This window comes from the organism of the source record quoted next, unplaced genomic scaffold (genome assembly GCF_019419815.1).
Source record: "Pyrus x bretschneideri cultivar Hongxiangsu unplaced genomic scaffold, Pyrus_bretschneideri_v1 Contig9, whole genome shotgun sequence".
NCBI classification, from domain to species: Eukaryota; Viridiplantae; Streptophyta; class Magnoliopsida; order Rosales; family Rosaceae; genus Pyrus; species Pyrus x bretschneideri.
Genome location: NW_025999831.1, coordinates 7,509,637 through 7,533,748, shown reverse-complemented (window position 1 = coordinate 7,533,748; position 24,112 = coordinate 7,509,637). Strand labels below are relative to the sequence as shown.

At 37.2% G+C, this 24,112-nt stretch overlaps 1 protein-coding gene and 1 pseudogene across 1 annotated transcript; both read left to right on the top strand.

Moving 5' to 3' along the window:
• The first annotated feature begins 17,412 nt into the window (after positions 1-17,412).
• LOC125473616 lies at positions 17,413-20,525 on the top strand (annotated as a pseudogene).
• Positions 20,526-22,335: 1,810 nt separating this feature from the next.
• On the top strand, positions 22,336-23,253 carry LOC125473525. Its single transcript, XM_048576435.1, has one exon. It carries the CDS (start codon positions 22,336-22,338, stop codon positions 23,251-23,253), a length of 918 nt encoding a protein of 305 aa, XP_048432392.1.
• The last annotated feature ends 859 nt before the right edge of the window (positions 23,254-24,112 follow it).

Below are 24,112 nucleotides of genomic sequence, written 5' to 3'. Positions count from 1 at the left end.
ATGAACATTGTTGGCTTATGGTTATCACCTGCGAACCAATGCGGCAACAATCCCATCAACATAATTATCATCGAGTACAAGTTGAAATTAGCAATAAAATGAAAATTTTATCAATAAACTTATATCCAATAATCAAATCCTCACCAATCTTTATCGTACAACCTAACTAAAACCCTAAGAGCTCTCATAGAGAAAGCCAAGCTCTTTTTGACCCATGGATGATGATGTTGAAGTTTTTAATCATCCACCTAAGAAATGAATCTATTTATGCAAGTTTTTTTCGTTTGATTTTCATTTTTTAGAGTTTAGAAACAAGAATTCGGTAATTGTGGAGTTTCTTATATTTGTGTGTCCTCTTTGTTTGGAAAAGAATAACTTTCCATTTCAATTGATAAAATTACAAGATAGTTGTATATATACAACTCATTTACACATGTCACTGTCAACCACTCTCCAACTAACTAACTACACATCTCAACAAATTAACAAATATTGAATTATATCTCTAAGTATTAACTAACTATTGTATTTACATAAGAAACCTTAACATCCCCCCTCAAACTGAGCTGAGGGGTTTGAAGAGAGATTTTGTGTCGGAGAGTGTGAAATCGGTCCTTAGCAAGAGCCTTTGTACAAATATCTGCAATCTGTTGCTAGGTGCAAATATAGTGAACAGAGACTTCTTTGGCCAAAACCTTCTCTCAAATGTAATGGTAATCAATCTCAACATGGTTGGTACGAGCATGGAACAATGGATTTTTGGCCAAAGAAAGAGCAAAGACATTATCACACCACAGTTGTGGAACAGAAGGTGATTTGTAGGTAATATCCACTAAAAGCTTGCATATCCAAGTGATTTCTGCAGCAAGTATTGGCAAGGGACCGATACACAGCTTCAGTGGATGAGCGAGCAACAGTAGGTTGATTTTTAGCGCTCCAGCTAATAAGAGAAGAGCAAAGAAAATGCAGAAACCTCCAGTGGACTTTTGGTCAAGAGGACAACCTGCCCAATCAGTATCTGAGAATGCTATGAGTGTTAGAGTAAAGGAATTCTTGGGAAACCATAAACCCAGATCAATAGAGCCCTTAAGGTACCAGGAATATGCACTTGGATCTGTCTTGACAAATAAAGAGTGATCTGATTGAGAACCAGTGAATCCCAAAGAGGTTAGTGCTCCATGAAGTTTTTCATACCAAGCTCGGAGAGCTTGTTTGAGGCCATAGAGAGACTTGTGGAGATGCCAAATGTGATTAGGATGAGTAAAGTCTTCAAAACCATGTGGCTGTTGCATAAACACTTGTTCGAAGAGATTACCATGCAGGAAGGACATTGCTTACATCAAGTTGATTAAGAAACCAGTCATATTGAGCTGCCAAAGTGAAGAGAATTCAAATGGTGACCAGTTTAGCAACCGAACAAAAGGTTTCTGTATAGTCTAATCCTTCTTGCTGGTGAAAACCTTTTGCAACGAGACGTGCCTTGTACCTGTCAATGGTACCATTGGGTTTCCTTTTGATTCGAAAAACCCACTTGCATCCTACTACATTGGTGGAGTGAGATGGAGGAACCAAAGACCAGGTTCCAGTTTGCTTACAGTGCAAGAAACTCATCTTGCATAGCTTTAACCCAGTGGGGATATTTAGAGGCCTGAAGATATGTAGTAGGAACAAAGTCATGAAAGAGATGAGATGGTAGATGATGCTTGGTTGCAGTTAAGGCTTTAGGCTTGTAAATACAGGATTTAGATCAGGTTTGCATAGGTTGAATGCTGGTAGGAAGATATGAAGATGGATATGGTTGTGGAAGGGATGGAAAGGCCCTGATAGGAGAGGATATGGAGGGGATGGCAGATGGATGTGGTTGTGGGGGCTGAGAGACTGAAGAAAGCTCTTGAGGGGAGGTATGTAGGTTGACTGTGGTGGTAGAAAAGGTTAATTGAGATGAAATAGAGGGATTGTAGGTAATAATGGATGATGGGAAAGATGCTGCAAAAACTTGCTTGTGAAAGGGAAAACTAGACTCATCGAAGATGACATGCCTGGAGACATAATGCCTGGAGATCAAGACATTTATAGCCCTTGTGGTTGAGATTGTAACCCAGAAATATGCACTGTTTGCTTTTAGATGATAGGAGCATATTTATGCAACTTAGTTAGCTTGTTTTCTTGCATTTACATAGCTAATTTCTACTTGTTAAAGTGTTTTAATCTATTTTTGTGTTTTTTCAGGTTCAATTGACAAAGTTGGCAAGAAAGTGCAATTTAGAGCATTTTAGAGCAGTTTTGGGCTTGGAATGGATTGCACATGCATAGAGCAAGGTGGATGGACAAATTTAAAAATCAAGAGAGGCTAGGAATGTGATTAACATCTGGAAGAATTAAATTGAAGACTTGGAAGATAAGGAATCAGCTATAAAGAAGGACTATTATCTAAATTACCTTATCTTATCCAAACCTTATCCAACCTTATCTTATCTTATCATATCCTAATCTTGTCCTACCTTAATTCCAGCTTCAAAGAGGACTCATTTTCACATTAAATCACCTAAATATCAAGTTCTAGAAGCCCTATTTTCGTGCCCTAAGTTTATGGCACATGTAACCTTTATAGAAGTTCTAGAATTTGCCACAAGGACCATTCCTTGTCCTCCTTGGAATTGATTGAAATTGTCATTGTTCTTTGGTGATTTGGAGTCCTAATTCCTCTCCTTTTCAGCCCAATTTCGTGCCTTCCCTTCACCTTATAAATACATGATGCCGCAACACTTATAAACCACCACCGTCCACCACAATTTCACACCACACCATCCACCACACGTCAAGAGCCTAAATTCACACAAATCCCCATTATGTGCAGCGAGGAAGGAAGAGGAGCCACCTGGAGTGTTTCTAGGTGTATTCTATCTTTGTTTTTAATGTTTAAGTTTAATTATCTTTGTTTTGCGAACATGAGGAGCTAAACTTGTTTTAGCTAGAGGAGACTTTGAAACCATGATTATATTTGCAATATGAATTGATTACTTTCAGTTGTGATTTCATAGATTGTGAATACAATTTACTTAACTGTTTGATTAAGAACTTATTCTTGTGTGTTGATTAAGAGGGCCCGCTTAGTTTGTGTGCATGAATTTGATGCTAGAATATATGGGAGTTTCACCTAATCGTTATGAGCTTATATTCATAAGTAGTGGAGGTTGCTAGTCACAATCGTGTTAAGTAAATTCTTGGTAGGAGTATCATGTTGTTTATAGTTACAAATGGCTTGTCAATACTTATGATTTTCACAAAGCTTAATGATCTTTGATTGTATCTCTATTATGCTATTCATGTAGGGAACTATTGAAGAATAATTTGGTTGCCGATGCGTATTCCATCCAATTCAATGACTTAAGGAAAATTTGAGGGTTAATTAGTGCTGTTCACGGTTAATCTGGGGTATTGAGGTTCATGGTTTATTGGAAAAGCAACTGGAAATCAATTTGTATGCAAGTGTGTTATGTGTGGAGAATGACCCTCTAGCTAGCTTATCACCCATATTTTTCCCCAATTTCGTCCAAGTTGATTAAAGTCTTTAAATTTGTTTGTTTTTACCTTAATTTCGTCCAAAATCCAATCTTGTGTTTTTAAGTGTTTTGAGTCAAAGTTAAGTTAGAATTCGTCCAAATCATCCTTTAGTGTCTAGTTTAAGTCTATTTGATTATTTTGTGTTGTTTTGAGTCTTTTTAGTTTGTTTTGAGTCATATAAATCTAGTTAAGTGTTTTTAAGTCAGTTTAGAGTAGATTAACATCCATTCTAATCCTCGGCCTAGAACAATCCCTACTTACACATACTACAATCATAGGGTTTTAATTTGAGTGTTAGAATATTTCACATCAAATTTTGGCGCCGTTGCCGGGGATTAGTAAAATTGCTAATCCCTCTGTTTGTTTGTTTTTATTTTTTTTCTTTTGATTTGATTCAGTTTTATTTCTTTAATTTCAGGTACTTGAGAAGCAAAACATGGCAATTGCTAATCTTCAAGCTCAAATAGCGAATCTGACTTCTCAGTTGTCACAGTATGCCGAAGGGTCCACAATGCAAAGTGTTCCTACATTTGGTGCTTCTTATAGGCAAGAATATCAAGCAAATCAATGTCCACAAAGAGGTTGGGAGAATGTCAATGCCTGGGGTTATCAAGATCATAATCAATTAGGGAAAAATTTGTTTTCCAACATGTACAATTTAGATTGGAATGATCATTCAAACTCTATGTGGTGGGAATCTCAACAAGTTCAACACAAAGGATATTGGCAGCCATATGAGGAGTTCTATTCAACACCTATGCAGCCACCACAACCTCATATACAATATGCCCAACCAAACTCAGGTTAGACAATAGATTATGATCAAATTCTTGATGAATTAATTTCTTTGGTGCAGGGCTCACAAAACCAAGCCAAGGAGGCTCAACAAGGAGAATATTGGCAGCTATATGAGGAGTTCTATACAACGCTTATGCAGCCACCACAGCCTCCTCCACAACAATACCAACCAAATTCAGGTCCGTCATTGGATTATGATAAAATTCTTCCAATACTAACTTCTTTGGCACATGAAGTACAAAATCAAACCAAGAAATAACAAAATCAAGCCCAAGTGATGAGCGAATTGAAGAATCAAATGGGAGAGGTCGCGGAATTCATGGGGCAAATGTAAGAACAAAGTGAACTATCCGACTCAACTGTTGAAATTGTTGAAGCTATCACCTTGGAAAGTGGCATGAAGGTTGGAGATGAACCCAAGACGTCCAAACCAAGCCAAAAGATGGATGAACAATTGCTGCTCGAGGAAGAGGAGGATGCCAAAGCCACGGAAAGGGTAAAACAACCCTTACCGCAGCCACTCAATGCGTTTTGTTTTAGACACTTCTGAATTCTGATTGCATTTTCAGATTTTCTTGCATTGTTGCATTTCCAAGAATATTATATATATTTTCTTGATTGTTTGGGAATTGGTTTCAGATTCCGAAGCCACTTATTACTGAGAAAGTTTGGAAATTGGAAGATTTTGAATCATATCCTGCTTGCTTACTGGTGAGTTCTTGGTTTGGATGGTTATTTTTTGTTTGATTTTCTTATTCTTGATTCATTCATCCTTTCATCTACTTTAACAAAAATTGAGAACTAAAACACGAAATGGTTATCAAACGTTCTCTAAGTAATCAAGGGTTTTAGAGGTTAATGGTTATGTGTTTGAAGTGTCATATGAAATGCAATTTGAGTGCACATTTCAATGCCTTGGTTGCACTATTCTCTCCTAACTTAGGTGCGTAATTTTCTGACTTTTCAGAGAGACATAATCGTGTTGCTGTTGTGGTGAAGGCTACTGGGGAAAGCTCCGAGTCTTCAACATCTATTGTGAAATCTGTTCAGAATGTGGTAAGCTCTTTCCCTCTGCGCTTTCATGATCAAATTTTTATATTTATGATTTGTGCTCAATACATAAAGAACTATAGAGGGTTTCACGTTATGCTTTGGCTAGCCTGAATCTGCAGGCAATATTTCCTTTCTTCTTTTGATTCCTCTAATGGTTTTCAATTGTGTGCAAAGTTTATGAATTCCCCCCTTCAGTAAATTTCGAAAAAGCGTGCATTTTTCTTAGCTATGAGAATGGGCTGTGATATGGATAACACACGATTTTGTTTTTTAGCCAACTTTTGGTCCTAAGAATTTGTCATTCTATGGAATGAAGAAATGCATGCAATATTTTCTTTCTTCTTCATTCGACAGATTGACAAGTTAATTTTGATCTTTTTTTTTTTTTTTTAATATCAGGCTTACTATTTTCTTCCTCTCGCTTTGATTTGAAACAGTGGGATAATTCTGAAGATCGGCCAGCTCTTGTTGCTTTGGGGTTTGCAGCTTGTAGTAGGTTTATGGACATCAACGAATTTGATTACAGTAATTTTCTTATCTCTCTGTTCTTTTCAGTTCTTGAAAGGAATGAAAAGTGTTGTTGCAATAGTTGATACGAGCTTGTATGCTACTAATACCAACTATCAACATCTGGTACTTTCTGTGGCATTCATATGTAGGGACCAAGTTACACTGTCAAAGCTTAAAACTTCTTAAATTTTTAGATTAATTAACATGCACAATATGGAGAACATTTTCGGATATTTTGTATGTTGATTTGATTTTTAGATGTTGGAAGATGTAATATTATTATTTTGAATGTATTGTTAATCTATGAACTTGGATGTTGGACTTTGTATTTAGATTGGATGTGAATAATGGTGAATTTGTGCAAAATATGCGTAAATGCAGTATGTGACTTTCTGCAGTTGCAATCTGTGCAAATCTGTGCAGTTTGCAATCTGTGCAGTTTTGTGCAGATTGCAATCTGTGCAGATTGCAAACTGTATTCTGTACATTTTTTTTTTTCAAACAACCAAAAAAAAAAAAAAAAAAAAAAAAAGGACCCGTGGACCCGGCCCGAACCTACCCGTTTCAACCGGGCCGGGTAATGTCCGGTTCTAATATTAAAAAATGTAATCCCCGGCCCGGCCCGTCCCGTTCCCCTTGAACCTAGGTCCGGTTCGGTCCCTTCAAAATTGGGCCCGGCCCGGCCCGTGCCCAGCCCTATTCTACACCATCCAATTCAAGTAATGTTGTTCCAAATTCAATTATTTCTAACCCTAATCTACCAAATGTCCCTATTCCTTGCAGGTTCATAAATTCCAAGGAAGAAGAAAGTGAAAAAGACATCTTGGAAGCCTTTCCAAAGGTGCAAAGAAATCAAGTTCCAGAATGTGTTGAATTGTCCAAGGAACTTTGCACAACAAGAAGAATGATTCAAGAGAAAGAAGTGGTTGGGGAATGTCTATAATTCATCAAAGAGGATATACTTGAGACAACAATTCCCAAAGAAGTTGGATTTTATGACATGAGACAAGTCATAACTCTCAAAACACCAAATCTGGCTGAATTTTCTAGTCCTACAACTTTCGAAGGGGTGTTTATTCTTGAGTTCATGTCGGAGCACACAGGTAAGCCACTTCCCCGAATTTCAATTTTGTTTTATACTAATATGTTGTTAATGATTCAGGCACCCACTCAAGAATTTAAACCATTACCGGATCATTTCAAGTATCACTTCCCATTGAAAGATCAATTCCATGCCATGAGACCTAGGGGAGCTTAAAATGAGGTATAGTCCGGCTGGAAGATGTTAAAGCAAGCACTTCTTAGGAGGCAACCCATGCATTCAAATAAAGAAGACCTAGGAATCTCCAACACTCCACAACCAGATTTGCATTCCTAAACCCTACTCTTTATTGCTTTTACTTTGCCATTATTGTCGTGTGTGTTAATTGTGTTATTTGTTTGTTTGTTTGTTTGTAACTCTATGTTTGAAGCATTGAGGACAATGTTTGGTTTAAGTGTATGTGTGGGGGCGGGGGGGGTAAACAAATGATTTTTCACTGATTTTCAAGCGATTTTATCACCTATCACTTCTAAAGTTGTTACTCACTGTTTTTAATGTGTTTTGAAGTGTTTTTATGTGTCTTAAACAGAAAATCCGAAAATTTGAAAAAAAATCGAAAAAAGAATGATTGAAAAATGCAAAAAAAGTCGTTTTTATGTGTTTGTTTATGTCTTAGGATACCTTTCAACACAATGATGAGGATTTGGTTTTTAATTGCATGACTGTTAAGGAAAGTTACAAACATGGATGGAAGTTTGATATGCTCTTTGGTTTATGCTTAGTTGTAGTTGTCGTTTACGAATTCACATGTAATCACAAAAAGGAAAAAAATCAGTTTTTTTAACACGCTTGAAGGAAAGAACTCAAACTAATGCTACAACCCTGAGAGACTTGAGCCTAAACTTTATTTGGAGAGTTATTAATCTAAGATGTTTTTGTTTTCTAAAGTCATTGCATGATCTCATTATTTCTTTGATTGGTTGCTACTTAGAATGCGTTTCATCACTATAGTTCCAAATACTAGAACTCATGCCCATTTCATTCAAAGCATAAAATTGAGTGCATAACATAAAACAAGATGAAGTTATTTAGTTAAAACCATAGCCAAAAGCCTTACCCTTTGCATATGTATTGTGGGTTTAAACCCTTTGAGCCTTAGTTAGCCTATTTTCTTTGTTAGCCACACTATCCTTACCTAGCCTAGAATAGGACCATCCATACCCTTGTTCTTAAAGTATAGTGAAGTATGACTTAGAGAGAATTCCTTTTGATCTAAAAATTGCAAAAAACCAAGTGTGTGGGAAGGTGTTTTTCATGGAAATCTAGGAGGATGTATGTTTTATGTGCCAAAGAAAAAGAATTGGGCATGGGAAAGAAAGAAAAAAAACGTGAAAAAGAAAGAAAAAAGAAGAAGTAGAGAATAGAAAGAAAAAGAGTTGAGAAATAAGTGAGATTGAACTCACAAGTATTGGTTGTTGAAAAAAATGTCCAAAAGTTTGAATCTGGCCCTATTTGTTGTGTGAATCTTCCCTTCGTGTTTAAAGTTGGTTTATGCATTCAAAAGTGAATTCTAAGTGTTTATTTCCTTACTTTGCTTACTATTGCTTTAATAACTTTTGTTTATCCTTACCTTTCTTTGTTAGCCAATACGTTTGCCCCGTTACAACCCTTTGACTTCGATCTTGATTGTTATGTGTTTCAATATGTGGAGTTTAAAATTGGTTTGAGAATATGGTATCCCTGGTTCTCGCGTCTAAGTAGTGGCATTCCATTCATGAGATCATAATCATATACATGTTAATAATTCCAAAAAGTGCCTTCTTTGATTATACATATGTGAGTATTAGTCTACATGTTTACATCAATCTTCTCACATATACCTAGTGTAGGGAGTGTAGTAAAAAAATCTATGTGAAAATAGAGAGTATATCTAGTGAGGAATTGATGAATTCTCTAAGGCATGTTACTATATTCAAAATGTTGTTTTAATTGATTAAATGCGTGCTAGTGAGTGGTGACTATGGTTAAGTATATGCTAAAGGGTAGGGATAACTAAAATCTATGGGAGTAGTGATTTTTAACATGTCATGTTGCATTGGAGATCCCTGAGGTAAATGTTGGAAGGTCTAGGTTATATTTTGTTTATTTTGTTTTGCTCGGTGAGTAGCAAAAGCTAAGTGCGGGGGAATTCAATAGGAGCTTATTTATGCAACTTAGTTAGCTTGTTTTCTTGCATCTACATAGCTAATTTCTACTTCTTAGAGTATTTTAAGCTATTTTCGTGTGTTTTCAGGTTCAATTGACAAAGTTGAAAGAAACTGCAATTTGGAGCATTTTAGAACAGTTTTGGGCTTGGAATGGATTGCACATGCATGGAGCAAGGTGGATGGACGAATTTGAAGATTAAGAGAGGCTAGGAATGTGATTAACATCTGGAAGAATTAAATGGAAGACTTGGAAGATAAGGAATCAGCCACAAAGAAAGAATATTATCCAAATTACCTTATCTTATCCAAACCTTATCCAACCTTATCTTATCTTATCATATCCTAATCTTTTCCTACCTTAATTCCAACTTCAAAGAGGACTCATTTTCACATTAAATCACCTGAATATCAGGTTCTAGAAGCCCTATTTTCGTGCCCTAAGTTTATGTCACATGTAACCCTTATAGAAGTTCTAGAATCTGCCACAAGGACCATTCCTTGTCCCCCTTGGAATCTGATTGAAATTGTCTTGTTCTTTGGTGATTTGGAGTCCTAATTCCTCTATCTTTTCAGCCCAATTTTGTGCCTTCCCTTCACCTTATAAATACATGATGCCACAACACTCATAAACCACCACCCTCTACCACAATTTCACACCACACCATCCACCACACCTCAAGAGCCTAAATTCACACAAATCCCCATTGTGCGCAGCAAGGAAGGAAGGAGGAGCCACCTGGAGTGTTTCTAGGTGTATTCTATCTTTGCTTTTAATGTTTAAGTTTAATTATCTTTGTTTTGCGAACATGAGGAGCTAACCTTGTTTTAGCTAGAGGAGACTTTGAAACCATGATTATATTTGCAATATGAATTGATTACATTCAGTTGTGATTTCATAGATTGTGAATACAATTTACTTAACTGTTTGATTAAGAACTTATTCTTGTGTGTTGATTAAGAGGGCCCGCTTAATTTGCATGCATGAATTTGATGCTAGAATATAAGGGAGTTTCAACTAATTGTTATGAACTTATATTCATAAGTAGTGGAGTTTGCTAGTCACAATCGTGTTAAGTAAATTCTTGGCAAGAGTATCATGTTGTTCATAGTTACAAATGCCTTGTCATTGCTTATGATTTTCACAAAGCTTAATGATCTTTGATTGTATCTCTATTATGCTATTCATGTAGGGAACTATTGAAGAATAATTTGGTTGCTGATGCGTATTCCATCCAATTCAATAACTTAAGGAAAATCTGAGGGTTAATTAGTGTTGTTCACGGTTAATCTGGGGTGTTGAGGTTCATGGTTTATTGGAAAAGCAACTGGAAAACAATTTGTATGCAAGTGTGTTATGTGTGGAGAATGACTCTCTAGCTAGCTTATCACCCATATTTTTCCCCAATTTCGTCCAAGTTTTTTAGAGTCTTTAAATCTGTTTGTTTTTACCTTAATTTCGTCCAAAATCCAATCCTTTTTTACTTGGTTGTGTCTTTTAGTTAGAATATGTCCAAACTTGTGTTTTTAAGTGTTTTGAGTCAAAGTTAAGTTAGAATTCGTCCAAATGATCCTTTAGTGTCTAGTTTAAGTCTATTTGATTATTTTGTGTTGTTTTGAGTCTTTTTAGTTTGTTTTGAGTCATATAAGTCTAGTTAAGTGTTTTTAAGTCAATTTAGAGTAGATTAGCACCCTTTCTAATCCCCGGCCTAGAACGATCCCTACTTACACATACTACAATCATAGGGTCTTAATCTGAGTGTTAGAATATTTCACATCATTAGGGTCCAACTTTGATGTAGAATAAGGCTACAACCAAGGAAAGCAGCTGCAACCAAATATTTTCAGTATGTGATAAGAGGGGGTTCTGTTGAATAGCAATTCCCATGGAGAAGCCTTGGATGCGGTAGGCATTCTATTGATCAAATAAACTGCAGTAGCAAAAGCATGATCCCTATAGATGTGAGGAACTTGAAAAATAGTCAATAATGTCTTGGTAGTCTCCACTAAATGGTGATGTTCACGATCAGAGCAACCATTTTGCTCCGGGGTATGAGGACAACTTAGTTGATGGTGAATGCCATGCGCAACAAGAAAATTAGAAAACTGAGAACTCAATTATTCACCACCAGAATCAGAATGCAAAGTGATAATTTTGGTGCACAACAGATTCTCAACATGAGCTTTGAACTTCACAAAGATACTGAAAACATCAGACTTGTATTGCAAAGGAAATAACCAACAATATTTGGTAAAATCATCCACAAAGATGACATAATACTTATGATAAAGTACAGAAGATACAGATGTTGGCCCCCAAACATCTATGTGAAGTAGTTCTAAAGGTTTGCTTGTCCGACTTGGCACAGTAACAAATGGTAGCCTAAAACTCTTGCTTAATGCACAACCATTACAGAAAGTAGTAGGAGTATTACTAGAAACAGAAATACAAGACTCAAATTTCAACTTATGTAGGATCTTAGTAGAGGGGTGACCTAAGTGTTGATGCCAGACATCCCTGGAAGCATTGACAGAATCAGCAAATGCATGATGAGGATTAACCACCAAATTGAGTTGATAGGTTGAAACGGATAGAAACCATTTTGCACTGATCCTTTAAAGAATATCTTCCCCCAAGAAAGATCCTTCACAGTGAATGAAAGAGATAAAGATGCATAGAACACCAATTATTAATGAGAAATTGATTTGTAGAAAGAAAATTGTGTTTCAATGCAAGAACATGTAACACACTGCGAAGCTAAAAATTGTAATGAAAAGTAGGTAATTGAGAAGATCCAGAGTGAAGAATTGGCAAACCTTTGCCATCGCCAATAAAAACTTGCTCAAGGCCTTTATAAGGTTCTGGATTCTAGAGATTGTTATACGAATTTGTCATGTGAGTTCTGGCGCCAGAGTCCACAAGCTAAGTTGGAGAAGAGGAAGCTGTACTGGCAACCATAGCAGAAGGAGAGGAATGACCAGAAAAATTCGGATTTATTTGCTGAGGACAAGTGCTTCATGAACAAATTGTAGACAAATTTGACAGGGAATCTTTTTGCCAGAGGAGAAGAAATTGGAGCGACTGCCGTGATTATATCTTTGATAGCCTTGGCGATTGGAATTCTGTCGAAAATTGTTAGGTCCAAAAATTGCCACGGCCTTGAAAATTTCGAAGATTGTGGACTAAACCTCGAGTTGGAAAATTGGTGCGATCGGGACCACGACCTTGAGAATTGAAATCTTGAACCGCCATAAGAGCTTGAGAATGAGCCATAGGAAGACGACCAGTAGAGGAATTGAAGGCCTGAAATGGCGAAGACGAAGTTGTTTTCTTCCGACTCGTCAATTGAATCTCCTTACTAAGAAGAAGGCCATGGAGTTCATCCATTTTTATGGAACTAAGGCGAAATTGAATTGTCAACAAAGGAGTCGTATTCAAGTGGAAGTCCATGAAGAATGATAGAAATTAGCTCAGAGTTTGCAATCGGAGCTCCGACACTGGCAAGAGCATTATCAATCTCTTCAATTTGTTGAAGGAATCGTGCAGCTGAGTAATCTCCCTTAGTCACTTCGAAGACGAGATCTGAGTTCATGAATATGCGATTGAGAAGCAGTCGCAAGCCTTGATTCCAATTTTGCCCACAGTTCTCGGGAAGATGTGACTCCAACAGTGTAGGGAATTAGTGAATCAGAGAGTGTAGAATTGATCCAGATGAGAAGATTCTGATCATTCTCAAACCAGGTAACATATGTTGGATTTAGAGCGCGAGATCCAGTTGCATCAATGAGAAATTAAGGCGGTGGAGGAACCGAGCCATCAATGATGCCTGTAAGATTGTACCGACGGAAAATGGGGGTGAATAAGGCACGCCAGGTCAAGTATTTCATCGTGGTCAGTGATAGGAGCATATTCATGCGACTTAAATGACTTGTTCTCGTGCATTTACGTTATGTTTCTTTAGTTATTTTAGTACTTTAAGCTATTTTCGTGTGTTTGTAGGTCCAAAGGGCTAAAGGAGCAAAAAGATGCATTTTGGAGACTTTTGGAGCACTTTTGGGCTAAGGATGGATAGCCTATGCTTGGAGCCAAAGTGCTGGACGAAATTGAAGACCTAATTGAAGACCAAAGTGTTGGAACCTTGTTCCCTTTAGTTTTAGGACATTTAAACCTTTCGTATATCCTTAGCCGTGCATAACATTCCAACATTCCACTCCTTCATTTCAGCCACACTCCCACATATCATTACTTATCATCACCACTTATCACTTATCATAATCACATATCATTACTTATCATCACCACTTATCACTTATCATAAATCATTACTTATCATCACCACTTATCACTTATCATAATCACATATCATACACTTATCATCACCACTTATCACTTATCATAAATCATTACTTATCATCACCACTTATCACTTATCATAATCACATATCATACACTTATCATCACCACTTATCACTTATCATAATCACCCATAATCATTCACATAAATCAGCCACATGCATTCACTCTTCATAATTCAACCTAGCTGTCATGTTTCCCCTTTCATCATTCCCTCACATTCTTTAATTCAGCCAACACATGCTTACACATGCATTTTCAGCACCAAAGAATCATTGCACATGCATTTCCAACCCACATGCATCATTTAATCATTCAAACATGCAACCACATTCACTTTACCTAGCTGTCATGTTCCCTCTCCCATCCATTTTCAGATTTCCACCAACCAATCTAGTTGTCATTACACATGCATTCCCTTCTTTAATCATTCCTAGCTGCCATTCACATGTTCTCCCATCCCTTCTCTCCCTATAAAACCATGCATTGCATTCATTCAATTCATTCATTCTTCCATACATATTTCAGTCACAAACACCAACCATTCCCTTGTGCCATGCTCTCTCCCTAATAATCCAAACACTACACCAGAAATCATCCCATTGCCGTGGCCTCCTCCTTCCATTTTCACCACTCCCCAAACCATTCACACCATCAAACTATCCATTAGACCTTGTGCTACAAAGAAGAGAAAGATAAGAGGGCCTAAACGTTCATACAATTCAAGTTTGAGTTGTTGGAATGTTTAGGTGTTTCTTTGATTTCAATGTTTAATTTCAATACTCTTTGTTTTGTACGAATGAGGAATGGAAGAGAAGAGGGCCTAAACGTTCATACAATTCAAGTTTGAGTTGTTGGAATGTTTAGGTGTTTCTTTGATTCTCTTTGTTTTGTATCATGAGGAACTAAACCCCCCCTTGGCTAGGGGGGATTCGAAATATATGTTTATGCTTGCGTTTTGATTTGATTACTTCTAATTGCATTTCATAAGTCGTGGATTCAATTTGTTTAACTGTTTGATTGATAACTTATTTATGTATGTTTATTGAGAGTGCACGCTTAATTTTCATGCATGAATATGACGCTAGAATATAAGTGAGTTTCACCTAATAGTTACGAACTTATATTCACAAGTAGTGGAGGTTGCTTATAAACAATCGCGTTAAACGAATTCTTGGCATAAGTTTCATGCAATCATAGTAACGAATGCCTCGTCAACACTTATAATTTTCATAGAGTGTAATGATTCTTGCTTGTATCTCTATTATGCAATCATGTAGGGGACTTGTGGGAAATGTTTTGGGTTGTCGTATGCAATCATCCAATTCAATAACGTTAGGAAGATTTGAAGGTTAATTTAAGCGGACCTAATTAACCCGGGGTGATGAGTTTCATAATTTATTGAAATGCAATTGGAAATCTTTTTATTATGCAAGTGTAACATGTGTGGAGATGAACCCCTTGGCTAGCATCCATTCATTCCATTTCATCAATTTCATATTTACATTCTGTCTAGTTTATTAACTTGTTTCGTTATTTCAATTTTCCTCCAAAACAAATCCCCCTTTAATTTGAAGTCTTAGATTAGTTAGAAAGTGTTTTGATTTGTGTTTCTAAGTATTTTGATTCAAGTTTTCATCCAATTTCGTCCAAATTAGTGTAGGTGCTCAAAACTGCCCAGAAAGTGGTTTTTAGGCAGTTTTGAGTCTTCTAGTTGTTGTTTTGGGTTTTAGGTTTGTTTAAGTGTTTTAACTTTTAGTTTTGCATTCTTTGAGTCTAGTTTAGTGTTAAAGTGTCTTAATTTGTGTTTTAAAGTGTTTTGAATCAACCTTTAATCTTAAATTCGTCCAAATTTGTGTTTAAGGTCAGAAACTGCCTAGTTAGTGTTTTTAGGCAGTTTTGAGTCTTTTGAACCTGTTTTGAGTCCTTTGAGTCTTTGTGAACGTTTTTAACTTTGTTTTTATGTTTTTGAGTCAATTTAGAGGTTTTAGCAAGCCCTCCTAATCCCCGGTCTAGAACGATCCCTACTTGCATCCTTACTACAATTTGACAACAAGAGGGTTAATTTGTGTGCGTATAATTCTCACATCAGTCAGTTTGATCAGCACCAGAGATCCAATATTCTGGATCGTGATGGAAGTAGCGTGAGAGGCGCTAGAGAAATTAGAGCTGGAATCGATGATCAAAGGAGGATGAATGTGAGAACTAGAGTCAGAAGAGGGAGAAGCCAAGGTCGCCATGGAAGATTACAGAAGAAATTAGGGTTTCAGATGCAAGAAGCTTTAGAGAGATGTAAGCTTAGCAAGGAAGAGTCGCAGAAAGCGTAGCAACGAAGGAAAGAGGATTGAGTCGCTAGATAGAGGCGAGTGATACCATGTTTGGAAAAGAATAACTTTCCATTTCAATTGATAAAATTACAAGATAGTTGTATATATACAACTCATTTACACATGTCACTGTCAACCACTCTCCAACTAACTAACTACACATCTCAACAAATTAACAAATATTGAACTATATCTCTAAGTATTAACTAACTATTGTATTTACATAAATATCCTTAACACTCTTCGTATGTTCCTTTGGATTGCATTTTTCACTTCTAAATTGAATTCGTTTTAGGCATTAGAGAAATTTTTGGTCCTCATCTGAAGCAGAATTCGGTTTTACTGGTGTATAATATATTTGGCATAACGTTTGATTAAATTTGCTTATGCTGGTCACGGTTTGTGGAATGGATGAGCTCTTTTTGGAACATACACTCCTGGTTAGTTTGACAATATGCCTACATCAACTTGGGTTTTAGGGATTATACATCTGTATCTTGTGTGACCAAGTTCTTTGGGTCTTTACTGGATGAAGATGCCTGCAAAGACATTTATTGGACAATCGTGCAGTGTGCATGCGTAAAGGATTGCCTGCTTTACTGGGCATTGATTTGGGGTGACAATGATCAAAGAAACCACACTTTTTGGCTTTCTAATTTGGACGCACGTAGTTCGTGCTGAATTATTAGTCAATTACATTTGGTCTCAAGATCAGCTTGCTGACTTGTTTACAAAAGGGTTCTCTTCGTCGCGTTTCAAGTTGCTGGTGTCCAAGCTTCCAGTATTCCACAACCTGTTAGCTTCCCCCGGGGGGGGGGGGGGGGGGGGGGGGGGGGGGGGGGGGGGGGGTGGGGTTGGCTGGGGTGGGGAGGAGGTGTGGGGTGGTGCTGTTAGACGAAGTCCTTCCCATGTGGTTACCGTTAAAGTGTAACACCTTCAGACTTCTCATGTGTGCTGTCAGAAGTCTTCCCATGCGTGCTTGGTTACTGTTAAAGCATTTTCCCATGTGTGCTGTCAGAAGACAGCAGATGGTGCTACTGCATGTGTGTGTGCTGTTACCTCGTAGTTTAATGTGCAAAGGTGTATAGATGGTGCTGCGGCATGTGTGTGTATGCTGTCACTTACAGTTTAATCTGTAAAGTTGTTGTGGTGTATATATCAAAGCCTTCCCGTAAGGCCTGAACATATTAGATTTTGAAGTTGAAAGCTACTGTGTTCGAAAGTTTAACAAAGACAACCAGTCTTCGTTCTTGTTGCTGGACGGAATTTGCCAAGTTGAATTGTTCCAACTCATCTGCTCGTAATGATGGCCTACTTTTATTAACCACTCACGATCAGCCGTTTCGCATTTCTCTTTCTTTCACTTCCTTCAGTTTCTTTCGCATATGTACGCAGCAGAGAGATTCGTTTAGAACTCTTCTTCTCGGTCAAAATACAATCACAAAGTCTAAACCGAAAACCAGTTTAAATTGGTAGCATCGAACCCAATAGAATTACAAACCAATATTACTGTTCTTGTCTAAAACTTGATACGATCGACTTTGTGAAATACAATCACAAATGTCGAAGCTGTTCATAAAACAATCAAAGCAATATGCCGAGACTCGGCCATGCTACCCAAAAGAGTTGTTTGAATGCATTTCCTCCAAGACCCTTGTCACGACCTCGCATGGGCCGTCGGCACCGGCAGTGGCCAGGCTGCCTGATCCGCAAGTTTCTCTTCTTTCCATCATCTTCCTTTCACTTCTTGCGGTTTAAACATAGATCAATTGTAGCACAAATTTAAGCTTAGGTCATTTGAAACCTTTTTGTTCAGTACTGTGTTTTTGCCTAGGTTTGCTATCTGAGTCACCTCCTTCACTACATATTCTAGTTAGTGCTATCCACACATCATTTTTTTTATTTTCCACACGTCATCTGTTACTTTATGTCATTTGATCCTCTTCAATTCATTCGATTTGACGACCAAAAATTGACAGGAGTGTAGGGAATGTAAGAAGGGGTGTGTACCCTATATTTTGTGTTTGTTGAAGAATATCTCACATTAGAGAATTGAAAAAATCAAATATATATAACATGTATTGACAATAGTTGATATGTGTTGGAACCAGTCACTAAACCCTTACATGTCATCTCATATCACAAGTCTTCAAGTAGAACATGGATCCTCTTCAGATCCATGTGTCCTAATCCACTAAATCTCGTGATTCGGACCATTGAAATTTGATCTAACGGCTAAAGTTATTATAACTTTTAAAGTGAGCCCTTGTTTGTAGTCGTTAGATCAAATTTTAATAGCCCAAATCACGGGGTTTGGTGGATTAGGACCAATGGATCTGGAGGGGATCCATGTCCCTCCAAGTAATCATCGCTGCATAATTTCAACGCCAGCTTTCTCTTTTTCCTTGATTCAAGGGATTACTTCTTAGTCTTGTATTTGGTGTAAATCATCTTAAATTAAGGAAAAGTATGTGTCCGAGGTTTACCTGGTCTCTAGGGTTTCATGTAATGATGGTTGCCTGTAACCATTTATTTTCTTTGCCTGCATATATTGCCATGTACATTTAGAACTCTTCATGAAATAGAAATACACTTTGAAACTAAAAATCTACAATATGCTTACTATGATTAGTAATGAGCCGCTTGACCATCTCTCTAAAATCTTGACACTATTGATCGAGAGAGTACTTTCTAGTCATAAAATTTTCATGTTCAAAATATTTCTAGACTGCTATAAGTATTTCTCGTTCTTTCATGAATCTCGAACCACAATAAGTAACATGTTAAACTAAATTGCACCCAAGCTGCCCAATATTCGCTACGAGCACACCCCGCCTCCTGTCATGTCAATAGCCGAGGTTGAACAAAAGTTGACACCAAATTCAAATGTTCATCTGGTGATCATTGCTCAAGCCCTCCATTGGTTTGACCTCCCCAATTTCTACCAACAAGTGAAACATGTACTGAAGAAACCTAATGGTGTCCTTGCAGCATGGTACCATATAATGCCTAGAGTTAACAGCATTGTAGACACTCTTTGATCGTTTTTACACCGTTGATACTGATCGTTACTGGGATCCAGCACGTAAATTGGTAGACGACAAGTTTAAGAGTATCGATTTTCCATTTGAGCCGGTGGACAGAGAAGAGAACACAAGACCGTTTGAGTTCGTGAGAGAGCAGTTGATGGATTTAGATGGCTTTTTTACATACATAAGGTCATGGTCTGCATATCAGACGGCCAAAGGAAAGGGTGTTGAGCTCTTGAGTGATCATGTGATTGAGGCGTTTAAGCAAGCTTGGAATGAAGGTGGAGACCATGGTCAGAAGCAGGGGTGGATCTAATAAGGGACCAAGGTGGTCCTAGGACCACCTAGAAGCTTGGATAAATGGTTGTGAGGACCTTCAAGGACCACCCAAATCTGGGCAATGGTGGAGAAGAACAACAGCCATGGCTGCTGCAGGCTATGCAAAATGGGAGGAGGAAGAAGAAAGCTAAATTTTTTTTTTCTTTTTTAAATGGCTTGGTCAAAAGACGTTATTTTAAGCCAAGTCATCAAAAAAAATTTTAAAAACTCACGTAATAGAGCACCCACACTACCAATTTATATATTTAATATTTAATAAAAGCCCATTCATTAGTCAGATTGCTTTCAATCGTTCACACTACCAATTTTTATATACCTAAATGTCTGCCTCTCACGCTTCCCAAGCCAGCCGAAGGCCTTCACCCATCAGCAATTGTATGCCTTCTGTTCGACTGTTCCTCACGCTTCCCAAGCCAGACGAAGGCCATCACCCATCAGCATCAACTTTAAAATTTCTGTAAGTTTTCGAATTTAGTTAGTTGATACAGATTTGTTAGGATTTTTATTTTTATTTTTTAAAACAACACTAGTTAAAAACAAAGGGGCTGAATAGACTACAGTTGATGCTTAGAGTTTTTCATATCTATTTTAGGATTTTTTTCTAAGGATTGTTGAACAGCATCAACCTTATTTATTGTTAATTTCTTAGGATTTTTCACATCTATTTTAGTGTTAGTTCATACATATTTATTGTTGATTCGTTAGGATTCTATTATTACTTGGATTGTGTTATAGGTTTTTTTTTTTTTTTTTTTAATTGTGTTACAATGTTAGTTCATACATATTTTTTAGTTTCATCAATTGATATAGATTTTTTTATTAATTGATATGTGTAGAAATTAGAAGGAAGGAACGATATTACAAGTGAAAATCATCATTGATTAGTTCGGACAATCACATTCCAAATAGTTCACCTTTAAACTTGGATAGTTCCAATCCTATTTCGAATAGCTCCGCTCCAATTCCAAATAATTCTGATCCAATTGGGCGTAATTCCACTCCACAACAAAATGAGTTAAAAGTTGATTTGGATAATCTTGAGAGAGACCCTGGAAAGAGAATTCCAACGACGGACTATCCTTCAAATATTCGAGATGAGTTCCAAAGAGCATATATATTAATGGAGCCTTTTAGAGCTAAAAGATCATGATTTTCCATTCACCTTGCATTCGAATAAAAAGCAACAGTTCGTTGGTAATTGGTTAAAAGAATTTCATTGGTTAGAATATAGTATATCTAAAGATGCTGCATTTTGCTTTTATTGCTACATATTCAAAGTTAATTCTGAACAATCTGGCAGTGACATCTTTGCTAAGGTAGGCTTTCAAAATTGGAAGCACGCAAGAGCATGTTTTGAAAAAATGTAGGAATGGTTGGTAGTTTTCACAATAAAGCTGTTGAAGATGTTGGTAATCTAATGAATCAAAAGACACATATTGAAACAATTGTGGTCAAACAGTCAGAAAAAGCTCATATGGCTTACCATACTTGCTTGAATGCATCAATTAATTGTACTAAGTTTTTGTTGCGACAAGGTCTTTCATTTTGTGGTCATGATGAAAGTGACACTTCAAACAACAAAGGTAACTATTTGGAGCTCTTGCAATTCCTTGTAAATCAGGATGAAAAAATAAAGGACGTGTTAGATAAAGCTCCGGGAAATCTCAAGCTAATAGCTCCTACAATTCAAAAAGATCTTGTTCATTCATATTTTATTGAAACCATTAAAAGTATCATAAGTGATATGAAGAATGCTAGTTTCTTTTCTCTATTGGCTAATGAGGCACGTGATGTTTCTATAAAGGAGCAAATGGTGGTGGTTTTGCGTTATGTCGACAAAAATGGGAAAGTCATTGAAAGGTTTGGAGGAGTTCAAGATGTTCCCGACACCACTTCAAACACACTAAAAGAGTATATTGATGTGTTCATTAATTTCAATGAGTCTATTGGCTAATAATGTGGTAAATAATATTGGAGCTTCATGTAAGCATCATGATGCACTTAGAGAGATGCAACAAAAAGAACTTACGAACGCTCTTGAAAATAATTCTCTTCTGACAGGGCAAGGCTTAAATCAAGAAACTAGTCTCAAACATGTCGGAGCTATAAGATGGAATTCATATTATGGTACTTTGATTAGTTTGATTTCTATGTACTCGTCAGTGGTCAATGTGCTTGAAATGATTGTTGATGATAATACCAATGATAGTGTGGCTGTAGCAGATAGGTTATTGAGAGACATACAATCTTTTGAGTTAGTGTTTCTCCTATTTTTGATGAAATCTATATTGGGAATCATGAATGATTTATCACAAGCATTACAAAAGAATGATCAAGAGATTTAGTCAACACATGTAAAGAACAACTACTACATGAGGAATGATGAGGGGCTTGATCTTTTGGTTGACAAAGTATTGTAATTTTGTGTCCAACATCATATTGAGGTTATTAACATGAATGAGGCATATGTAGCTCAAGGGAGGTCGCGCCGTAATACCCACAAAAAGACCAACCGTCATCGTTACAAAGTTGAGCTTTTTTTTTGTTGCCATTGATTCCTAACTTACAGAGTTAAATGATCGCTTCAATGAGACAAGTACCGAATTGCTCATATGTTTGGCTAGTTTGAGTCCAAATGGTTCTTTTGTAGCTTTTGACAAAGAAAAGCTAATTCGCCTTGCTCAATTGTACCCTTAAGATTTTACGAAGCAAGACTTGTCGGCACTTGAAAATCAACTTGATATTTATATTTACTTTATGCATTCGAAAAGTGACTTTTCTCAATTGCAAAGCATTAGTGATCTTGCTAAGAAAATTGTGGAAAAATGGTTGCATTGAGTATTTCAATATGTGTATTTACTTATTGAATTGACTTTGGTTTTACCGGTTGCAATTGTTTCAGTGGAAAGAGCATTTTCTGCCATGAATATCATTAAGAGTCCACTCTGCAATAGAATGGGGGATCAATGGTTAAATGATAGCTTAGTTGTTTCATCATGCCTCCTTCTCGGCTGTCACTATTCCAGCGGTTTTATGGAAGTGGGTGTGGAGGCTCCATACTCCCCTTAAACTTCGATGTTTCATGTGGAAGACTTTGCATGGTGCCCTACCCATGATGGTTGCTCTTTATCATCGGTACTCATCAGCTTCACCAACATGCCCTTTATGTCATATCCATGATGAGTCCGTTGAGCACCTCTTTCTTCTATGTCCCTGGGTTGCGGCTATTTGGTTTGGGGGAGCTTTAACTTATCGGGTTGACAGGAACGCTAATACTTCGTGGGGCGGTTGGCTTGTTGCTCTCTTTCAAGCGCATGCTCACTCAAATGAGGATTTACAGCGGGTTATGTCTTACATTGCATTTTCCTGTTGGCATATTTGGAAAGCTAGGTGTAGGATCCTCTTCCAACGCAAACCTATTAACCCGTTCCAGGTGCTTTCCAATATTTCCACGAGTGGAGCTGGTTTCCTTACTGCCATGCCGTGTTCCTCGGTCCACAATGTGCACATGCATTCTCAAAGTGATGGGCAAGTTAACTGGCTGCCACCACCTTTTCCCTTTTATAAAAATAATGTTAATGCTAGTTGGGATGCAGGCATGGGGGGTGGTTATGTAGGAGTTGTGATTCGGGATTCTTTTGGTAATTTCCTTGCCGCTACCAGAAAAAGCCTCCGTGAGTCTTGTGTAGCCGTTGTTGAAGCAGTGGCTGTGCAGTATGGTTATGAGTTGGGTCATGAATTGGGTCAAACTCATGTTGTTCTTGAATCTGATTCTCAACAATCTATTTCATGTCTGCGGGGATCTCTCTCTAATGGCATATGGGAGGCTTTTCCCATTTTAGCGAGGTGTTTGAAGTTTGGGGAAGCCTTTCAGGACTGTTGCTGGCCTTGGATTCCAAGATCAGGCAATTTAGCGGTGGACCATTTGGCATCGCATAGTTGTGTGGAGATGTGTGACGTGTCTTGGGTTGCTAGGCCCCCATCTTCACTAGTGCATGTGCTAAATAAGGATGGCTTACCATGTCCGCCTTAAGTTAGTGTTAGTGGTGCAAGGGGGGACGCTTTGAGGTTGTTTCGAGTGTCCGGTCTTCTTACCCTTTGCTCCTCCAGTTTGTTTTTTGCTTGTTTGCCTCTTGTTAGGCTTTCGTTGTTCTCTTTGGCTTCTTTTGCCCTAGTTAATACATCTCTAGTTTTCCCAAAAAAAAAAAAAAAAAAAAGTGGAGTAGTAGTATTAAGCTTTTCCTATCTCTACTTTCTCACATAACATAGAGAGCTTGTCCTTTCACAATATTATGTTTGTCTTTTTGTCTTTTTTGTCTACTTTGTTGCTTAAATACTTACCATTCACAGTATCAGATTTTGGATTGTTGGATCGATTGGATTGGCACTTAAATTTCTGAATATGTTATGTTCTCTTTGTTCTTGTTGTCAAATGTGGTTACTTTTTAAATAAATGTGCTTATTGCTTAATTGAGTATGTTAACGAGTGGGCGTCGTCGTGGCAATACTCGCAGCCAAACAATCCTCAAAAGACTAAAGTTTGAGATAAACAATTATATTCTAAGAGCATCTCCAAAGGAGATGCTGAAATGTACACATCAGCTATAACAGTAAAAAAAAACCACACTAATATTCTTCAACCGAAGTGTTAAATCCTATGTGGCGATGACATGGATTGGCAACAAAAGAGGTTGGTATCAAATTTGATAGCAACTTCAAATGTTTTTTTATTAATTATTAAATGTATTTTATTAATTTTTAATTAGTTTAATATTTTATTATAATTAATGTTGAGTTAACCATTGCAATTATCCTACTTTTTTCTTCTTTTCAATCAAGGAAGGTGAACAGATTACTGATTAAACTTTAAATGTCCTTTATTAAATTTTAAT